We start from the raw sequence: 23,047 nt of genomic DNA, 5'->3' as shown, positions 1-23,047 counted from the left end.
TGGCTTAGTGGATTAAGCCTCTGCCTTCGGCTCAGGTCATGCTCTCAGAGGTCAAGATCTCAGGGTCCTGGGATAGAGCCCCATCCCCTGCCCCCATACACCTGGCTTTCTGCTCAGCAGGGAGCCTGCTCTCCACGACCCCCCCCACCCCATCCCATCCCATCCCCTCTGCCAGCTTCTCTGCCTACTTATGATCTCTGTTAAATAAATAAATAAATAAATAAATAAATTCTCTTTACCAAAAAAAGAAAGAAAAAGTTATGAGCCTCTTTACCATAATAACAAACAACAGAATGCAGGAACTTTAACAGAAGACCACCTGATTTAATGGAAAGCAAAAAAAAAAGAAAAAACAAAGCACAATAAATTATACAATAATAGCAATTAAGTCCAAAAAAAAAAAAAAAACTGCTTTCAAGAAATGGAGTTTAAAATTACTAATAAAGGGAGCGCCTGGGTGGCTCAGTGGGTTAAAGTCTCTGCCTTTGGCTCAGGTCATGATCCCAGGATCCAGCCCCGCATCAGGCTCTCTGCTGAGCGAGGAGCCTGCTTCCTCCTCTCTCTCTGCCTACTTGTGATCTCTCTGTCAAATAAATAAATAAAATCTTTAAAAAAAATAAATAATAAATAAAATTACTAATAAAGAAGCAAACTTCATACTAGAGATAAAAGGATGGAAAAACCTATGCAACGTAAATAAAAACCAAAAGAAAGTTAGAATAGCTCTCTTAGTATCAGACAAAACAATTTATAATACCACCACCACCACCAAATACAACAGAGGACATTTGGTAAACTGAACAAAAGGACAAGATATACACATCACAAACATATAGTTAATAATACAGCTTCAAAATATATTAATCTATAACTAATAGAATTACAGAGAGAAACAGATTAAGCAGAATTTAACACATTCTTCCCAGAAACTGTCAGATCAAGCTATCAATCAGTAAGCAGAAATAAGAGAACCTGAACAACGCAATTAATGTCTAGGCTACTAATTTCAGCATATAGTTTCACACTTAACTTTCACAGAGCATTTAGAAAAACAAATATTAAGGCCATAGAAGATAATTTTTTAATAAAAATCAAATAAAGCCCTCAATTCAAGAAACTGGAAAGGGGAATGGAGCAAATCCAAATAAGGGTTCTCAAACCAAAGGCCAAAGTCCATTTTTAGAAGCATTCTACCCACCATTAGGGAACAGTTAATTCCTATCTTATACAAGCTGCTTTTAACAGCAACCCTGTTTATTTCATTAAGCAGCTGAAATCTTGACTCTAATAACAGAGCATGGAATTACCATCCCGTTAAAGTTTCTGTATTGTAAATATACATATACATACATCACACATGTATATCCACACACACCTATTCAAGGACATTTCACTAACGAGTAAGGACCTTGAATAAAATATTGACTACTTGACTCAACAGTACAATATTAATACATGATTAAATTTATTCCAGGAATGCAAGGCTAGTTTAGTATTGGAAATACATGTTTCCAAAAATATATTCAATGTGTACTTAACAGATTCAAAGAAAAAGTCAAAAGACCATCTGAATACATACAGGAAAAGGGTCATAAAAAATCCAAGTGGACACCAAGTTTAATGGAGAGATTTTATATCCATTCCTGGTTAAGACTAGAAATAAGATAAAGATGCACATTTAATGCTAACACAGTACTGAAAAGTCCTGGCCAATGTTATAATGAAATAAAAATAAACCTGGTGTGCTGTAATGTGCAAGATTAGAGCTAAAACTGCCATTATTTGCAGACAAGATCTTTTGCCTCTGGGAGAAAAGAAAAGAACAAATTACTATAAGTGTAGCAAGATTTCTGGATGCTAGATCAACAGCAAAGAAATAAAAAATAAAAATAAATCAATAGCACTCTTCTCTACATTCAACCCAGAAATACAATACATTCAACCAGAATACATTCAACCCAGAAATACGACACAAAGATGTTATCCACAATACCAACACAACTAAAGTATATAGAAATTAACTAAGAACAGACAATGAGAAATACTTTGTGATAAAAGAGAGTATGATTTCAATAAATACAAGGATATGGATGAGACAATTTTACATTACAAGAATTCCCTACCCATCTTAATCTATAGATTCAATGCAACTCCTATCAAAATTTGGGGGAGGGGGCTGTTTTGTTCTGTGAATACCCCTATAAACTTACTATCAACCATATGTTGGATAAAGGTCTACATATGATTAGGCCAATCTTAAGAGTGTATTCCACAGGGGATGAGGAAAGGAGGGAGGGTAAAAGCAAGCAAGATATTACAGGGAGAAACAAATTAATAGAATTATCACCCTGCCAGATACCATTTACATACTAAAAAGCCAAATTAAAGGAAGAGCGCTGCTCAAAGACAAACACAGGTGTTTATAAGAAACTGATATGCAATAAAGGTCATATCACAAATAAATGAGTAAATAATGAACTGTTTAGTGAAGTCTTATAGAAACAAGCTCAGTAAATAAGGCAAAAACAAAAAAAAAAAACAAAAAACCCTGATGCACAGCTAAATACAAAGAGGGTTTATTAAAGACCTAAAGATGAAAGGTAAAACTAGTCAACAGGAAATGCAGAAGGAACTAGTAAGTACTTCTTAACTTGAATAAGCAACAGGTCAAAAAACCCAGAACTTAAAAATTAAGGACTTCTGTTTTATGGAGAATGATATGGATAAAATTAATAAAAATGACAACAGATTATTTACAAAGTCTAAAACTAACAAGAGATTAACACCTTGAATATACAAAAAACTCCTGCAAAACAAGATAGTAAACCCCAATAGGAAAATGGACAATGAGAACAACCTAAAAGGTTCACACTCATGAATAAAAAGCTCATTAGACAACAAAAAGTACAAATAAAACAAAATAAACCTAGACCTCTTAGACTGGTAAAAGCAGAAAACCCATAAAGCTGAATGATGCCACAACTACTGGCAGAGACAAGGATGTAGGTTGCCTTCATGCACTGGATAGATTCATTCTAGGAAGCAAGCTGGGAAGTACTTAAAAGCCTGCATACCCTGTAACTAACAATACCACTGTAAGTATGTATCCCCCCCAAAATTCTGACACAGAAGGCATGCAAAAAGAGGACCATTACAATGGAATTTGTGCTGATGAAGCTCAGAGGCAAAGAAAACGCACGTAATAAAACACGGTGGACACAAATCACCATAAATGGTAACATTCAGAAGCCAGAAACTACTGACCAGAGATTACACACGGATAGCAACATGGATGGAGCTTAAACTCATAAAGCCAAGTAAAAAAAAGAATTTTAAGTAGAATAAGATATACAGGCTACTATTAATGATTTACAGAACCAGTGAAATAAGAAATTCGCATTTCTTCTAATTCTGTGTAATTCTAGTAAACCTCTGAACAAATCTCAGAAATGGTTAAGATCAGTGTACTTCCTATGGAGAGGAGTCAAACTTTAAAAGACCAAGTCTAAATTGGTGGTGCTCAGCGAATTTTAAACTCCCCAAAATCCTATGCTAGATACTAACAGACATTAGCTTTCCACTATTAAGTATATGAGTCCTAGATGGTCTTAAAAAGATACACCTGCAATGCTGATTATAGAAGGATAAATAAAGACTACAGAAAAGAACTTGTACCTTTCAATGTATCCTGTTGGTGTTTCTACCAGACCATCAAGTCTTTCTTGAAGGGCTGCAAGAATCTGAGGATTTTGCATCATCTGAACAGTCAGCTGACGCGCTTTAAAAAAAAAAAAAAAAAAAAAAGGGCATCGAAAGAAGGATTTTATGAAAATGTATTATGCTATTTTAATAGGACAATCCAATAATGAAGTTTTCCTGACTAGCCCGTAATTCATTGGTCTGAGTAAAGATGGGGAGCAAGCTGAGGAAAATCTACTCTAGAAAAACCTGATGTTCAGATTCTTAATGACCTAGTAACACAAACCATTTCTCATGGCCATTGCCACAACTACTATTAACTATAAATATCCCTTCTCTTCCTACTACCTTGTGTTTCATCTACTTTATGTTTTTAAGAAGCTCAAAGCTTCATCCAGATGCCTACCTATGACTCCATATAATGCTCTGATAGTAGACAACACATTATCAGAAAACTTCAAGTGTACTGACACTTTCGACCCTGGGAGAAAGACTGTGAAGTAACCTAACTGCTTGTTTGATGCGTACAGTCTAGTGTGCTTCTGTGTATCAGAACAGAGAAAGTTAATAGCTGAGACAACCAAGGTTGTAACTAAAGCCAAACAAAATGTGGTTGTTTGTCTAAAAATTATACTAAATCCAAAAATAACTAGATTTAGGCAAAACAAATTATTTTGCTATTATTATCTCTTCGTCAATAGACATTACACAAAATTGACATGAATTTTCCCAGTTATGTTTCTGTCAATTCCTGGTATTAATTTGATTACTGGATGGTGTACAGTTATGATAACCAACATGACTTTAGAAATGTCAATGTTGGCCACTAAGGATACTGACCTACATATCTTTTAAGACAATGCAACAAGATGAAAGCTGAAGCTGAAGTTCAGCTGTCTTTTCACAATTAACCTCCATCTGGCTCAACAATGAAAATCTGAATCATCTAGTATTAATTCTTAGCCCATACCTACAAGGCATAACCTAAAGCAGCACAATTCCCCACCACCATCGCTACTTCTCTCTTTATAATTATTTGCTGAAAAAAACTTTAAGATTTTTGTTTACATTTAATAAATGTCTTTTTTGTCATTTGGTTGGAAAGAATTTTTAAAAAGCTTGAAATTTACAACTATATGTTTTCTATATATGAAATACTGAACATTTCCAGTAACTCTAATCTAGTGTTGTTTGTTTACAACTACCACCAGAAACAACTCCCACCAAGACCTATAACATTTCTAAATTCAGACAAAACTCACAGGCAGCTATTTGACCCAGCTCTGCCATGTCACTCCAGCAGTAGAGGGTACACCAAGTAACTTTTGATGGGTCACTAACTATATTCATACCTTCCTCCTCCCTTATTACCACTCTATATCCATCTCCCTCTTCCCCTGCTTTCTTCCCCCCCCACCCCAAACATACACACACAAACTGTTCCTGAACTAGACGTATAGGCCACATGGGTAAAGCAGACAAGGATCCAAAAGGGAACAATATTTGTTACTACCCTCTAGAAGACATGTGCCAGCAATCACTGGCTCCTGAAGTAATTTAAAATAATACCTTTGATTTTTGTTTCTTCACCAGTTTCTTCTTCTTCTACTTCTTCAACATCATCCAAATCTTGATCAAGTTCAGACTGTTCTTTGCTACAATATCATAGTATCACACCAAGGTTCAAATGTACCAATTACCAAAAAATAAATAAAAAATTATAAAAAACTTCAACTCATTTTCTAGGTTAATATGCCTCTTTCAAAAATATGAATAGGAAATTCAAAAGGTAATTCAGTTTTCTTTCTAACTTCATAAATAAACAGAATAAACTGGAAGTACATAAAATTTCATTTAAAAGCACATGGTCAAATATAAAATTTATATTTTAAGGTTTTTTTTTTCCCCAAGATTTTATTTTTAAGCAATCTCTGCACCCAATGTGGTGCTCAAGCTAACAACCTGGAGATCAAGAGTTGCATGCTCCACCAACTGAGCCAGCAGAGGCCCCTCTACTCTTTCTTAGCTTTAAAAATGTGGTTCGATAGGGTTGGTTCCAGGAACATGAGGTCAAGAAGTTTATGTTCTCTACCCAGTATCCGCTGACTTCACTCTTCTTAGTAAAAGCACCCTGATTTTACATGAGATGGCAAATACACCAAGCTCTTAAAAATCTGCATTTCCGAGCCTATCTTTTAGCTAGGTGTGGTTATGTAATTCTGGGCAGTGAGTTTAAAAAGCAAAATGTACAGAATTTTCAGTTTGCCTCCTTAATAGGATAACAGACAACTGGGAGGCCTTTTTGATCTTATGCCCTTCGTAGAATAGGGATATAAATTATAGAGTTCTAATAACCACGCTGGGACCATGAGGCATCCTAGAGAATGAAAGCCAACAGAATGAAGGAGTTTGAAAGAACAAGGATCCTGGATCCCTGATGGCTACAGGGCAATCACATGAGCCTGTACTCACTATCTTAGGAATTCCCTTTTTCTTTACTTCATAGTGGAGATGGGCAAAAAGTTAAGAAAACCTGAGTCTACTTTGTACTTAAAGCCAGGAGGATGGCACCATTGAAAGAAAAGGAAAAAAGTAGTAAGATAACATTCACCCCCTTTCACCTTAAAAATCTAGCTTTTGAATATGAAATTATATTGAGAATTAAAAAGGGAAATAAGGTTATCTAAATCAACATATAGGTCTTCATATAATTCCTTGTGTGATTTTACATTTTAGTATTTGGTCACATTCACGTTTAGGAACAACATCACTTCAAGTATTAACTTTCATACACAGAACAAATACCACCTAATTTTCATATAAGAACAAATACAGAAAAAAGTCAACTGTATTCTGCCAGCAAAATGTCCCTGTAAACTAAGAAAAAATTCAGCCTTCCCATCAGAAACAATAGATTATTTCTGAAACTGTCTTTGTTTTAGTATAAACCTAAACGTACATAGATTTAAGGGCCATTAAATAAAGATCACATAGCACAGCTACTCCTCCAGTGTGATTTTAGTCATTTACTGAACACCTACATTTTAAGGCCTTAAAACAGGGGTCCACAGACTATGTTACATGGTCAAATATAGCCCACTATTTTTGCAAATAAAACTTTATTGGAATACGGCCATGTAAGTTTGTTTACATAGAGTCTATGGCTGCTTTTACACTACAACAGCAAAGCTGAGTAACTGCAACAGAGACCATACGGCCCAAAATACCTAAAATATTTATAATGAGGTCATTTAAGTTTGCTAACTCCTGCTTTAAAAAACAAGAATCCTCCCTTCCTTCCACCCTCCTAGGGCTCACAGCCATCTAAAATTAAATAAGGTGATGTGGGGAATTGAGCTGTCAAAACCAATTTATCCTTTTTTTTTTCTTAAGTTCGAAACAAAATGAGGTTGCAAGGTTAAGATGGCAGATTGCACATACTCCTCTGATCTTAATCCTTCCAAAATCTCTACTAAAATTAGGATCAAAGGGTTTTTTAAACAGATGAACACTGAAGGACAGAAAGAGAAGAAAGCAGCAGCAGCAGCAAGTTCACGGAGAACTGAAATCTAACTTAACAGTGGGAAAATCTGAAAACTAGACCTAACACAAAATCAAAAAGGACACTTTTGGAACTAGGACTGGAGAGATGAAATTGGAGAAAATAGGGAGGACTAAACAAAAACTGATAAAGCAGTTTAATCTCCAGATTCTCTCCCTCAATCTAGCAGAAGCACAGCAGCTTCTTCTTTGGAAAGGGTTAAACTAAGAGCTCAGACTAGAAGACCACAGATAGAGCTAACAGTCTCAGATATAGGACTGTATCCCGTTAGAATGTTGGATGTAGAGAACCTACTCTAGTCACCTTTTCCCAATTTGGACTCTGTAACTGAAAGCCAGATCCTCACCCAGATACTCTTCCTTAAGGCATCTGACATAGAGCAAAAAAAAAAACAAAAAACAAAAAAAAAAAAAACCCCAAATCATTCTGACAATGGGGATTCTCACAATAAACCACCACCCTGATGACCTTTCACTACAATCTAAAATTAAAAGCCTCCCTCCACCCCACAACAAATTTTCTAATCAACTTTTTTTTAAACTGCATATTCTCCCCCCACCCAGATCTTAGTGAGTAGGCAACCAAGTTTTACGTCCTATTTGAGAAAATGCTTTTATATGGAGACAAAAACAAATACAGGAAAGAAAAATTTAAGAGCAAACAAACTACAGCAAAAAAACATCCACAAAAAAGATACCACAATCCAGTAAAAAGATATTACAGTCAATGAAGTAGGAACAAGATGCTATAAAAAACAGGAACAGAGAATAAAGACACTCCTGAAAACTACACAACAGAAATTTAGACACTTCACATGCTGAAAAGTAAAAATTTCTTCAACTTTGCCTAGAAAGAAGAGCAGAGATAAAGATGGAAAACAAGACAAAAGATAATTAAAACAAGTTCAACATTTAACATAATAGGAGGTCCAGAAAGAGAAAACGGAAATAAGACAATCAACAAAATAAGTCAAGAATATTCCCCAGAACTGAAAGCCATCATCAGGTTGCCAGACTGAAAGGGCCCACCACTGAATGCCTCCTACAACAAATTTTTAAAAATACATATAACAATGTGAAAATTTCAGAACTCTGAAGCCAGAGTGCTTCCAGAAATATGTATGTTTAAAACAAAAAGTGTCACATACAATGATCAAGAATTATAATGACTTTGAACTTCAACACAGCAATACTGGAAGCCAACTGATAATGGAGCAATGCCTTCAAAATTCTGAAGAGCATTCCCAAAGGAGAATTCTACACTCAAACTATCCAACATAAGGATAGAACTGTCCTTTTCAGTCATTTATCTCAAAATAATTTATTTCCCTCGTACTCTTCCAAGAAAGTATTAAAGAACCAAAAAAGAAAATAATATGGGATACAAATTTACAAATAGCAAACCCAAGAGAAAAAACAAAATGAAACCCCAAAAGATAAAAAATTAGATCCACAATGATGGCTCTATAACCAAGATTAAACAATCCAGATTGGAGCAGTATAATGCAGAAGGCAATCACTTTGAAAGCCGTTATCACTAAAATACCTGCTGCCATTCTTTTTTAAACGTGGAAGGATAGGCCAAATTCTTATATGTACTTGAATGTGATGCCTTGTGTAAATTTTCCTGCCTTCTCACCTCCAAGCTCTGCTGCCTACAACTTGTGTGTACCATACCCCCATCCAAGTCCAAGTGTTGTTTAACCTACTCCCAAGCTACGTGAAATCGTAAGCAACAAATAATGCAGTTCACTTATTCTCCCTTACCGTTTTTCTGCAAGACATCCATCCACACTAGAACTCTGCTAGAAGTCAACTTCATAAAACTGATGTTTCTAGAGTACATGACCTTGCCCAATAAATTCTTCAGGAAAGCTGATGCTAGATTATGACCCAGATAACCTTTTTGTTTATTTTCCTACCTTGGAGACTTCAACTGATAGTGGTAATACTGCTTTTCTTTTTAAACACAGATAAGTTTGTGACTGCTATTCAAATTTTCAAAATTAAACATTGATTAACAATGTATAGGTGTTAAAACTCTAAAAAAAACAAAACAAAACAAATGATTTAGACAAATGCCAAGACAGTGCTTACAGGTCTGGAGAAGGTGGAGGATGCAACTGAGAAGAGGGACACTGGGCTTCTAATACTAATGTTTTACTTTTAAAAACTCAAATATAAGTACCCTAGAATAAACCCTACATATACATTTCATACACTCTTTTTTATCTTTTTTGTATGATACACTAATATGGAAGTAGTAAAGTCTTTGGCAAATACACATATGGTAAAAATGGATTTTCCAAGTATTTCTTACTCATTTCTGTGCTCAGCACATTCCTAAGAACAACCACTGGCGAATGGTTTATTTAAGACAATGATTATATATACTACATTTTGTTTTGGATACACTGTACCCATCGATTATATAGGCAGGTATTAAGCATCAGTCTTTACCATACATTTTTATAATGTTATTATTACTGCTATTAATTACATCACAGTACAAAGTGAAGCCCAATCTCTGGGACAAGTAAAAAAAACAAACAAAAAACCAACTATCTGGCACTTACTTGTCAATGTCTGCCATGTTGTTAAGAACTCCAAATATCTATGGAGAGAAATGCCAATGTTAACAAAAATTATATATACATTTATATATAATGTATTCAAAACCATTAAGAACATTTGATGCCCAAACCCTTTAAATAGTACCACACTGAGAACTAACCCAAGAAGGAACGGATACTCCCATTAAAAACACATCACTGTTGGGTGCCTGGGTGGCTCAGTTGGTTGAGCAACTGCCTTTGGCTCAGGTCATGATCCTGGAGTCCTATAGGATGATCCCGCACAGCCTGGGCCTCCCTGCTCAGCCGGGAGTCTGCTTTTCCCTCTGCCCCTCCCCGCTCATGCTCTAACACTTGCTCTTTCTCAGTCTCTTTCAAATAAATAAAATCTTTAAAAAAAAAAAAATCAGTGTTAAGAAGAAAAATCATGGCACATATACATGGACTTTCATAGTAGCCCCCAAAGTAATTTTTCAGAGGACACTGCTAAAAATAATGAAGTTAGTACTAGGCTTTTAGACTCTACCATGTAAGGACATTTCATAATAGTACTGCTGGTAAAGAATCTGACGTATGCCAGTATCACAGAAAAGAACAATACAAGAGGTCTTTAATCAAACTCCTTTAACATACAAATGGTCAATTTTTGTTAGACTTAGTACCTCACAGAACCCACTTCATTTTTGTATTCTTATCAAATTCCTGTTAAAAAGCCAAAATCTGCCACCATTATGCCCCCAGAAATCTTCCTAAAAAGTTTAATAATCTTTGCATCAGAAGTCAATCCTGGGGCACCTGAGTGGCTTACTCATTAAGCAGCTGCCTGCAGCTCAGGTCACTGATCCCTGGGTCCTGGGATGGAGTCCCTGCATAGGGCTCCCTGCTCAGCGGGAAGCCTGCTTATCCCTCTCCCACTCCCCTGCCTGCTTTCCCTCTCTGTCAAATAAATAAAATCTTTAAAAAAAAAAAAAAAGTCAGTCCTTTAAACAACTTTTTCTTTTTTTTTTTTTTTTAAAGATTTTATTTATTTGACAGACAGAGATCACAAGTAGGCAGAGAGGCAGGCAGATAGAGAGTGAGAGAAGGAAGCAGGCTCCCTGCTGAGCAGAGAAGGAAGCAGGCTCCCTGCTGAGCAGAGAGCCCGATGTGGGACTAGATCCCAGGACCCTGAGATCATGACCTGAGCAGAAGGCAGCGGCTTAACCCACTGAGCTACCCAGGCGCCCTTTAAACAACTTAATGACAGTTTAAAAGCTGAGTCCCAATCTTTTTCTTCAGTACCTCCTGTCTTATCACTGATAAGGACCACACACACACACACACCCCCACCCTGCTACCCTGGATATGCTGGCACATTGTCAACAAATTCTTGGTTACCTTACAGCAATACTGTTAGAACCCATCCAGCGAATATCCTAAATTCTTTCCCCGCTATAGATTAGTATTAACTTAGAAAATACTTCTTTTAGAAGAAAACTGAAGGTAAAACATGTTATATTCAAGCAGGAAAATGGCTAATGCCACACATAATGAATGCACAGACTACCAAAAAAAAAATTATCTAAATGAAGCTTAGGATCCCACATTAAAATCAAGTTTTTATCTTTTAGTAATTTAAAACCACAGACTTTTAACTCTCAGAAAGCTACGAGGTGTGATTCCTCATATCAATATGTTTTCTAGGCGTTAAAAAGAGTTACTGATTTCAGCAGTCAAGAGCTAATATGTGGAGTATTATTAGTGAGCCAACATCCATCATTTGAACAATTTGAAGAAAATATTTCTTCCTAATAATGTATCCTATTCTACTTTAAGTATTTTTGCTTTAAATTTCTAATAGCACTGATAAACTTCTCTAGTGATGCTGGGTAATTAGCCAACATTAACAATCTATTTAGCAATTATTAAGAAATATTAACTCAAAAATAAGAGAAATATTGAATCTTAATCATCAAAGAAATACAAGTAGGATTCCAGTTTGTCTATCAAATCAGCAAGACTCCTCTTTTAATGCAGGGAAAATGGTGGTGAACATGCAGTCTTAAATATGGCTTATGTTCTTTCTGGAGAGTAATTTTGGAATAGTAATATAAAAAACTTTAAATATGTTTGTCTCCAGCTTTAGTTATTCATTTGTGAGATTCTAATATAAAAAAAAAATTATCAATCTCAAGGTCTATGCTTTATCATGTTTGCCTAGAACACTCTTCTAAAATTCAGTTAACATAATCTTTGGCTCTTGTCTCCAAGTTTTACTTTTTCAGAGAGGCTTCTCCAACCTGTATATTCTGGCTAAATAAGACTTCTTGGTTGTACACACTCCTAGAAAGCCCTACTTCTTTCCATCATAAGATGTCTCAAGTTTGTAATTACAAATTAGTGTGATTATTTGACTAAGATCTATCTTTCCCCACTAACCAGAGCACAAGACTCCTATTACAGGGATTATATGTGCTTCTGCCAGTCGCTGCACTGCATCCTTCAGAGTAATAATATATAAAGCTTATGGACAGAGCAGGTACAATTATTTATCTCATCAAAAATAAACAGTATTAGCATGGAATGTGCATACAATGAAATGCTTTGCAGTCAATGAAGCAGATACAGAAAGAGCACAGGGCTTATGGCAAAATTCAATCTGGACAGGAACATATATATATATATGCATATGTGTGCGTGTGTGTGTATACCTGTGTGTGTCTATGTATACACACATGAACATGCATACTCATGCACATACTTTATGAATAAAACAATTCTGAACAGATATACCAGAAACCTAGTAATAGTCACCTTTAAGAAAAGGCTGGGAGAAAATGAGAACTTATATTTGGTTTTTCCATATTCAAATACATTTTGTTAACATTTTGTAAAACAACCCCCCAAAACTTCTAAATTCAGATTTTTGTAACATTTTAAAATGTACTCAAAAGAATGGCTACACTGCTACCTTCCTTGTCCATTTCATGGGGTCACATTTAGAATTCAAACTCTTTAAATGAAACTCTTTGATTCTTTATTAAAGATGATTCAAGACAGGATGGCATTTACTTCTTCAGAGATACTTTCTCCACTATGCCCTGCCCACTCTAGCTGAGTTAGACTTCTTGGTTATACACACTTCTGTTTTTTAAAGCAGACCTAATTTTGTAGTCAAATCATCTGGGTTGACACCAGCTTTGTAAAGATCTAGCTCAGGCAAATGACTTCTGGTCTTATTCACCACCTACAAAAATACGAAAAAATCTATTCCTTTACTGGACTACTCTTATTAAGACGCAAATTTATAAGACTTAACCTGCGTTTGATAACTACTGAACATTCAATAAATGTAAGCTTTTCAGTTCTGTCCATTTTTAATTATCTCAGCACAGGGTCAATATTTCTGCAAAATAATTAGCTGAGATGATCGTTAAAATGTACAGAGTAACCAATAAATGTACCATGGTAACGTTAAGATGTTAACATTAAGGAAAACTGGGTAAGGGGCATTTGGGAACTCTCTAGAGAGTAGCTCTACAACTTTTCTGTAAATCTAAAACTACAACTAAGTTCTTTAAAAGAGAAAGAGATTAATCCCTATGCCCAGATTCTGAACGAAGAGGTCAGAGAATGGACCCAAAAATCTCCATTCTAAACAAGAAACCCCAGCCCCTGACGTAGGTGATTCTTAAGACAAATCACATTGAAAAAAACACAAGTTTCCGCTAATACCTCCATCAGTTTTGTTGGGTTTTGTGGGTTTTTTTTTTAAACTGCTCTCAACATTAAATCAATGAAAATTTTATTTATCAGACATGAAATTACTTTCTAAGAGTTCAGAAGAATTTCCATTTCTGGTAGTGACAAGCTAAATTATGCAGACCAACTCTGCATAAAATAATTCCAAGTCCAGAATAAACATTTGCTGAAATCTTAAAAGCAATGTTTTAACTACTGAGAGGTAAAATCAAAAGGCCCAGACCTATCCAAGGTAGGAAATCTTTATAGCAACCCTCCACTTAAGCAAAATGCTGTATTATCAGGGATGATAAACCAGTTCTCTTGGACAAATAAACTAGAATCACTTATTAGTGTCGTCCCAAAACCTCAAGCCATGAGCTTTAAATGGTCTGCCTCATCATGTTCCTAAGTATCTATACAACCGAATGAGAAAGGCACCTTCATTCTAGACCTCAAATAATTTATACAAGTAGTTTTCAAGAGCAGTAAGGGCAACAGAAAGAATACAATAGAAACCTGCCCCCAAAGATTTAAATACTGTCCAAAGGACTATAAATAAACTTATAAACATAGACAAATGACAACCATGCTTACTGAGTTTGAAAATGCAGTGTCTGCAAAGAACAGCCATCTATTAAAGGTGATAAAGCAAATCCAGCAAAGAACGAGAGAACTTTGAGAAATAAAATAATGGAAATCAGGCCAAATGGGCAGGTTTATCAGTAGACTAAACACAGATGGAAAGATAATTGAGGGATGCAAGCTTAGAAGAAATCTTCCAAAATATGGCAGAGACTATAAAGGCTAGAAAAAGGCACGTTTTATGGGTTTTAACTGATGTTAAAAGATATTTCAGTATACAATAGAGTCTAATGAAGATTTAATACAAGTTCTAGGAGTTAAGGAAAGAATGCACAAAATACTTGAAAAAAATGAAAAGCTAAGAGGGCGCCTGGGTGGCTCAGTCAGTTCAGCAGCTGCCTTTAAGGCCCTAGGATGGAGTACGGCATCGGGCTCCCTGCTTGGTGGGGAGCCTGCTTCTCCTTCTCCCTCTGCCTACTTGTGCTCTCTATGTCTCTGTCAAATAAATAAATAAAATCTTAAAAAAAAAAAAAAAAGAAAGAAAACCCAAGAATTTTCCAGAACTGATGGAAGATAGCCCTACAAATTCCACCAGAACTGATGGGGTTAGCCATACAAATCCCAATCATGATAAATCAAAAAGAAACCTACACTTAGAAGTATCAGTGAAAAGGCAAGACATTAAAGACAAGTCACCTCAAAAACACAGAAAAAATACTCAGCTTAAAGCCATAAAAGACACACAGCTACCTTCTCTTCAAAAGATGCAAAAGACAACAGAGTCCTCAATGTGCTAAAAATAGCCAAAGATCTTAGAATATTATAACTAAAACACCTTCTAAGAATGAATGTGAAACAAGTATTTTCTGGAAAATATGCCTCCAGCTCTCTCATATATTCTATTAAGTATATTCTTCAGGCAGAAGGCAAGTGATCCCAAATGGAAGAACTAATTTCCAAGAAGAAATGAGGGGCAAAAAGGATAACTTCATGTATCTAAATAAACATTTTTAAGTATCACCATTGTGTAGTGTTAAAAAATTAAAACCACCACAACATTAAGTCAGTGGTGAAGATAAATCAACTAAAGGTTCCCATTAAAAAGCGTCAAGCTGGATTTAAGAAAATCCAACTACATTCCGTTTATAAGAAACCTATCTATAACATAAGGATATAGTTTTCCAGTAAAATATAATCCTAACCCAAAGAAAGCAGGTATAACTGTTATTAACATCTAAAAATCAAGTTTAAGGAAAAGCAATACTAGAAATAAAAAGGTCACTCTACAATAAAATAGTGTATTCACTACCTAGTATATGTAATGTGCAGATGTCAATTCAAAGATACTGTTCATTACAATGTGACTGAAGGCAAATCTTAACCTGAGAACTTGAACACACAAAAAATCTTCCACTGAAGAGGGGAAACAAGTCACTGAATTAAACCACAAACTGGTTATATTTTGTGCTCTTGTAGTAGTTGGATGTCCAGACATGTGTTACCAAATAACTTCTCACCATTCCAGAAAACCTGACTCTGAGTAAGTTCTCCTGATTTTCAATGAGAAGTAAAGAAAGCGAACATTTATGAAGCCTACTCAGTAAGGGACTATTCTAGGCTTTCCTCCTATCTACAGATAAAATACTAAGCAACCTGCTCAGCAACACACAAAAGGTAAAAACCCAGTAATTAAAAATCTGACTTTCAAAACCCTATGATGTCATATCATCCAAAAAACCAAAGCACCTGCTCTATCTGCCTACTGTTACGTAGATTATACTGTAATAAAATAGCTGATGTTCCTTTACATAAAATGACATACTTCATAGGGAAACAACCAATCATGAAAAATTACAAATGTTTTAAAGCAAGAGTTCAAGGGAACCAATAATAAGATTCCGCTTACCCGAGACCTCACATCTCCCTCCAAATTCACTTTTAAGCAAATCTATATTTTAGACACTGTTCTTCTATAAATAACGTTTTCAGTGGTCCAAGGACTTAATAATTGATTTGGCTCCAGCACAACCTCATAGTTAGAATATCCTATTCTTTAGGCTCACCAAATGGACTCCTATTTGAGATCACTACGGAACTTCTAGTCCAAAGAGCTCAATTTTCTAGATTATCATCTGATCCCACAGCACAGAAACATACCTGGGTTGAACTGAAAATCTGGTGAATATTCACCAAGCAATAACAAACAAAACTAATTTTTTCACATAAGGGGAGAATTACACATACATACACACACACACACACACACACACACACACACACACACAGACAAAAAGCTTAGGAACCATCACTCAACTACCATATTTAAACAAATTCAATGCTGAAGACCCCCTGACCATAAATAAATACTGTTGCCTTTCCTTGGAGCACAGTGGAATCCAAAGAAGTGTGCTTATGAATTCCAAGCTGATGTATAGTGTAACAGTTTAAATCAAGGGAACCCCCTTTAAAAACCAATACAAAAGCCTCATGTAAGTCATCATTGCTCAGTTATATAACTTTGAAGAAGTCCTTTAACTGCTCTGTACCTCGGGTTCATATAAAATGCGGACACTATCTACTTCTACGAGCATTAAATTAGCTAGTAATATGAAGTAATTTGTGCTCTTACATTATTTTCCCCTGTTGTGTTCTTCTGTACCCTCTTTACCTTAGAAAATTAAGTATAATTAATTAAATCTAAGTTAATTAAATGTAATAGGCTCTTCAAAATTACAACCCCCTTTCCCAATGAAAATTAAAATGTACAAAATTTCTGAACAAATAAAAATGTATCAAACCATGTAGTGAAAAAGGCAGGGTTGGTAACCAAAAGTACAGAGGCCACTTTGGATGCCAAGTGCAGCAATGTGATCTGGTACTCTGGTATCAATGTACAAAACAACTTACAAGGATGGGTGAAAGCAACAATGTTCACCTTCTAAAACCTAATCTGCCCAAAAAGGGGAACTTCTTATTCAGATGAAATTAGTAAGAACCGGCACTTAAAATCACCATTAAATGGGTCCTTGATGTAAAGAGTGTTAAATACTACTCTGTCCCCCACTTTTTTTTTTAACAGCATTCACTACAACTTAACATTTTATATCTAGCTAACCAATGCTTTATTGCTGTTTTTAAAGACATTTTGTCCTAATAGATGCTAAAATACTCAAAGAATCAAATAAAAACACAAATAATGACAGGTTTGATTAGACTTGTAACCTGAATAGACTGATCATCAGTTTTCAAAACCGGTGATCAGGACTCATCCTCTCTCATCTTATTTTCATTAACATTTCAAATTTACAACTAATCAAAAAATGAGCAAAGATGTAGTATTTGATTTTGATATCTTCTTCATTCTTTAAGCCCAATAGATTCTGCCTCTTTTAGCCCCTTTTCCTACAAAAGGGCTTTTTAAAATATAATTTGGGGGGTTAGAATCCAGTCACCTGGAGACAATATGGACAAGTTGGGTAAGTAATAAAATGAGCAACAGCATTTTGGACTAAATTAATTCTGGTACAAGTGTTGGGTTTTTGGTTGTCGTTTAAATCTCGAGCGAACAAGATCAGTCATGTGCCACATTTAGCATTGGCTTAGTATTTTGTTAACAGGCCCAGTATCAAAAATAGGTACTTTGCAATAGATAAAATTTACAGGTTTTTCAAACTGGTATGATGAATTTTTTGAAGTTGTATTTATCAAATTAACGTAACATTGATCTGATAATCTATGAAGTCAAGGTTTCATAACCAATGTTTGATTCCATCTATCTTCCAAAGGATCAGTCTTCTTTTTTTCTTTTTAAAGATTTTATTTATTTGACAGACAGAGATGACAAGTAGGCAAAGAGGCAGGCAGAGAGAGAGTGGGGAAGCAGGCTCCCCGCTGAGCAAAGGGCCCAAAACCCTGGGATCAAGACCTGAGCAGAAGGCAGAGTACTTTAACCCACTGGGCCACCCAGGGGCCCCAGGACCAGTCTTCTTAGAAGTAAATTGCACATTTTAGATTTGGACCATTAACTGAACTTAATTTTTTAAAATTTGTATTTAATTTGAACTTCCAACAAACACAAGACTTAGGCCCAGAAGATCACTGTAAACCATTTATTTACCTCAACAATTTAAACAAGTTATTCTATATATAAGTTTTTCCCCTATCCAAAGGTAATGTGCATTTTAAGTACAGAAGTGTTAACGTAGGTTGACATGAAAATAGGACTTAAATATTACTTTTAAAAGATACGTTGATGAGGGGCACCTGGGTGGCTCAGTGGGTTAAAGCCGCTGCCTTCGGCTCAGGTCATGATCTCAGGGTCCTGGGATCGAGTCCCGCATCGGGCTCTCTGCTCAGCAGGGAGCCTGCTTCCCTCTCTGCCTGCCTCTCCGACTACTTGTGATTTCTCTCTGTCAAATAAATAAATAAAATCTTTAAAAAAAAAAAAAAAGATACGTTGATGCTACCTATCTTCAGAAACAGCAAATTCCGTTCTACAGCTCTTCTGAAACAAGGCAATGTTCAGAGACTTAAAAGTGCAGTCCTTACAGAACTAGTTACTAATCATTTATCAGTGATGATCTAAAATAGGGGCTCCTTGAGGACATTACGTGCCAGATTCGTTCTTTCTGTTCTCTGAAAGCGTAGCCCTCCCAAATAAGACCGCATTCCCGGCTCCCTTCACTGCCTCCTTTTATGAGTACTAGGAGCACTGACAAGACAGCAGGCTACAAACCGGGCCCACTAAGTTTACATTAACGCCTATTTCCACCCACACTTCCTACGCCCAGCGCCCCCATTCATTTTATAAACTAGTTAAGTAGCCACTTCTGGGAACTTCAATGAAGGAACTAATTTTTAAGAATGTGAAAGAAGTCCTAACAGAATTTAAGACATTAAAAACAAAAAATCGTTTTCTTCTTAGAACCGTTTACAGGATTAATTGGGATCACTTCTCCCCAGGTAATGAAATCCCGGTCAAGACACCTATCTAAATTCTAACTGTACTGGAGGTACACAAAAAAAATCCCGTGTTAACAACAGCTAACACGACCCCTTCACAAGCGTTAATTCTTTAAAATCCTGGCAGTAGAGGCCATGCTTCATCACCCATCCAACACTCATACTTTCCTCTGTTACCAATAAAAGGTCAATAAAATAAGACCAAAGAGAAGCTGGTAGGAGTTTGAAAGCCAAAAGCTAGACTTGTTTACTCTTAATTTTCACATCCCACCACCCCTACAACTCACAGTGAAGTGAGGACAACCCAGACCCCGTCTCCAATCGAGCCCAGGCGACGGCCACGTGTCTAGGGAAGCCTCCGGGGTTTCCCCTCCCAGCACCGTCGCCGCCTCCAGTGGGCGGAGAGCCCAGGAGCCTCGCAGCCTCCCCGCCCCCTCCGGGCCGCGTCCCTTCACATCCCCTCCCTCCCATCGGAATTCGCAGCCTCCGCCGTTCTCTCCATCCCCCAGCGGCCTCCCTCCGGGGATTATTTTTGAGGAAGCGGGGGCGTCGAGGAAGCGGTGGGCTACGCACTCGAACCCGGCCCGCACCCCGGCAGCCTTGAAGAGACAGCGGCCGTACCGCTCGGGACCGGGAGGCGAAACCGCGGCCTCGCTCCCGTCCGCGCGGAGAAGCCGGTGGGGCTCAAGGAACCTCGGCGCACACCAGCACGGCCCCCAGGCCTCGCAGGCCCCGCCGACCCCCCGCCGTCTCCTCAGCCGTTCCCGAGTAAAGCGCCAGCCAATCCCCGAGGCCCTCTCAGGCTACGGGGACGAAACTCCGCGGACGGCTCAGGCTCCGGCCTCACTGGACGACCCGGGAGGCCCCGGAGGCCAGAGGCCCTCACTCTCATTCCCCTGCCCCTTCCCTCCGCGCAGGCCGCCTGACTGATTCTACGTTCCCCTTTCCCTTTCAGACCCCCATCCGTTACCGGTGGCGAGCACGGGGAGCCAGGCGGTCGGAGCTGCGCAGGCAGTGACTCAGGGCGGCGGCGGGAGGAGCAGGAGGCGGCGCCGCGAGCAGATGGCGCTAAAAAAGACCCGAGAGCCCGCCGCTCGCGCTCATATACAATTAGCGTCAGCACGTAGGGCCCGCTCCGCTGCCCCCCCCCCCAGGCCTCGCCGTCTCCTAGCAACGCGAGCGGGAGGCGGGCCCACGACGGGTTGCCTAGCAACAGAACTGTCCTTCTTCCTGGACGACCTCCACGCCCTCTGCGAGGTGCTTGGGGGTCCTCGGGTTCCCGCCTCGGCCCCCTGCTACGCGCCGCGCCATCTCTTTTCTCCCCGCTGCACAAGAAAAGAAATCACAACCCCTTAGGAACCCGGGAAGGCCCCTGACTCGCTCGCCTTGCCCCTGGCCCACCCTGTTCTCCTCTGCCTGGTGCATGGAAGCGTGAAGGCGGGGTGGGGCAGCTGCCGCCCGTTCCTATCCCGGCCTAATTCCTTCAACTCGGTGGTGCCGGGTAACCATTTTCCTTCCTCGCCCGTACTTTCCCCTAAGAACAACAGTTCTTTCCTCCTGACCACTTTGGCGGCGTCTTCTGCCGGTTTTGCGTCTCCTAACTCGGTGGGTCTCAGTGGCTTCCGGGCTGCCTCCTCATCCCTAACCTTCCATCCTTTTACCTTACGTGCAGTCCCTCATTTCTACTTCAGTTTTTTTGACGGATGAAAATGGCAATGTTTGTTTATTCTCTGGATGCTTTATAATGAGGACACTGTTGTTTCATCTTGCTGAATAAATAAATTTTATGTAAATCCTCAGGCCTGTGAAACATGGCTGTTTTTCAACTGATGAGGGATTGACTAATGTTAACTCTTAAAACAGTGGTCCACAAAGTGTGGCCCCCAGACGCGGTAAAAGAAGTCGGAGAAGTTGAAAGCCTTTCCATAATAATACTAAAACATTATCTGCCTTTTGCATTCTCATTCTCTCACAAGTGTTCAGTGGAGTTTTCCGGAGACTACATAACATGTGATATGGAAATATTGAAAAAGGAAGCAGATAATAAAATCCAGTCATCTGCAGTTAAACCAAACATTAAGGAGATTTGCAAAAACGAAACAGTGCCACTCAATTATTTTGTTTTGGAAAATAGTTACTTTTCTTATATAAGATTCTTTTATGTTAATATTTAATTGATTTATTGTTTTTAGGTGAAATAATGAATACTTTTAAATTAAATTTCTGTATCTGATATGCATATCAGTATCTAGAATGCACTGGATAGTTTTCTGGCATCCCCAAGTTTTAGAGTGTAAAGGGATCTTGAAACCAAAAAGTTCAAGAATTTCTTCTCTACATGCTCATTCCTTTACATTTCAAACTGCCTGAAGTCATCTATTGTAATGCTCATGTTTAACAACTATATTCCATTTTAAAGCACATAGATTTTCTTTTGTCATCTCCAATCTCATTAAAATTAGTTGCCTTGGGTGTCTGGGTGACTCAGGCCTTAAGGATCTGCCTTTGGCTCAAGTCGTGATCCCAGGGTCCTCTGATCCAGCCCCACATCCTGCTCCCTGCCAATGGGAAGCCTGCTTTTCCCTCTCGCTCTGCCTGCTGCTACTCCCCTTCTTCCAGTGTATCTTAGCCAATCTAAGAAATGAAACCCTAGTAAATTGCTAATAATACATGTCTTTTAATATAATCGTTTAAACCATAGTTTGTAAATCTAAAATTCTACCATTTAAGTCAAGGGAAGGTCAATCATTTATACATTCCTTTGGGATAGTCCCAAATGTATGTTGGGAACAAGGTAAGACACTGGCAATATAACATTAAGAAAGACAAGTTTCTTGGTATTATTGAACTTATGATTTAGTGAAGTAAGGCATGTGACAGACAGTAAGGAAATAATTTTATTTTTTTAAGATTTTATTTATTTATTTTAGAGAGAGAACCAGAGGTGGGAGGCGGGTGGCATAGAGGGAGAGGAAGAGGATCTCAAGCAGATTCTGTACTGAGCCCAGACCCTATGTAGGGCTGGATCTCAAAACCCTGAGATCATGACCTGACCTGAGCTGAAACCAGGAGTCAGATACCTGACTGAGCCACCCAGGTGCCCCTGAAATAATTTTAGATGTAAATGAGTAAAGGCTCTGAAGAAAAGAAATGAGACATAGGGGTAGAAAGTAACTAACCTGAAGATACCATTGAGTTTTTCACATTGACTCCTCTTAGACCCTCTAAACGCATAATGCAGTTAACTCATCTAACTTAATTACAGTAAATGGTAGCCCTGGTCACTGATCATGAACCATGCTGAACTTTGAGTTAAACTTCCTTTTTTTCTTCATCCCCCATTATTTTCGTTTGGTTGATTTTTAAGGCATTGTAGCCTAGTGGTTAAGAAGTGCAGGTTTGGAATCAAGCATCCCAATTTTCATCCCAATTTTGTTGTGAAAGCTTAAACAATGTGTAAGTTGCTTAACATGATACCTGATGGAGAATTAACACCAAATAAAAGTTAAACATTATAAACTTCTTACTGAGGTTTTGTTTTGTTTTTGTTTTATTTAAAGATTGAGGGAATTCTCCCTGAAGTCTTCTATTAGCATCTGACACTATTTTTGTGAAATATTTTATCAAAAACTATCTGTCACAAATTTTAAATCATTTTTCCTGAGCTGAAATAATCCACAGCAATTACCACAAAAGTATATTCCACATTTCTAAATATTGGATACAGACATTATAGAAATCAACCAGACAAATCGATGACAAAAATGATTTCTTAAATATGCTACGTCTGTATTTCAACCGTTAAGCAGTGGAAAAGCACATAGGCTTGAAAGTCAGAGAAGCATAGGTTCATCCCAACATTCTGTGACCTTGCAAAAGTACTTACACACTTCGACCCTTATGATTCTCCATCTGTAAAATGCATTAATAATTCTAATAAAATCAGC

The 23,047-nt window shown here is 37.6% G+C and overlaps 1 protein-coding gene across 9 annotated transcripts in view; it reads right to left on the bottom strand.

The window, feature by feature from the left end:
- Positions 1-20,425, bottom strand: part of NAP1L1 (nucleosome assembly protein 1 like 1) — a 34,434-nt gene extending 14,009 nt beyond the window's left edge. Inside the window, exons 1-4 of one of the 9 annotated variants that reach the window (XM_059402431.1) lie at positions 20,071-20,425; positions 9,837-9,874; positions 5,269-5,354; positions 3,676-3,778 (exon numbers count right to left, since the gene is read on the bottom strand). In XM_059402431.1, coding sequence (XP_059258414.1) covers positions 3,676-3,778; positions 5,269-5,354; positions 9,837-9,853 — 206 coding nt within the window. In that variant the 5' untranslated portion in view covers positions 9,854-9,874; positions 20,071-20,425. The remainder of the gene's footprint in view (positions 1-3,675; positions 3,779-5,268; positions 5,355-9,836; positions 9,875-20,070) is intronic. The other 8 variants (XM_059402430.1, XM_059402433.1, XM_059402432.1 and 5 more) reach the window with 8 other exon arrangements.
- Between the last annotated feature and the right edge of the window lie 2,622 nt (positions 20,426-23,047).

This window comes from Mustela nigripes, chromosome 6 (assembly GCF_022355385.1).
Source record: "Mustela nigripes isolate SB6536 chromosome 6, MUSNIG.SB6536, whole genome shotgun sequence".
NCBI classification, from domain to species: Eukaryota; Metazoa; Chordata; class Mammalia; order Carnivora; family Mustelidae; genus Mustela; species Mustela nigripes.
The sequence above is the reverse complement of the archived record's forward strand: the minus strand, read 5'-3'. Positions and strand labels throughout refer to the sequence as shown.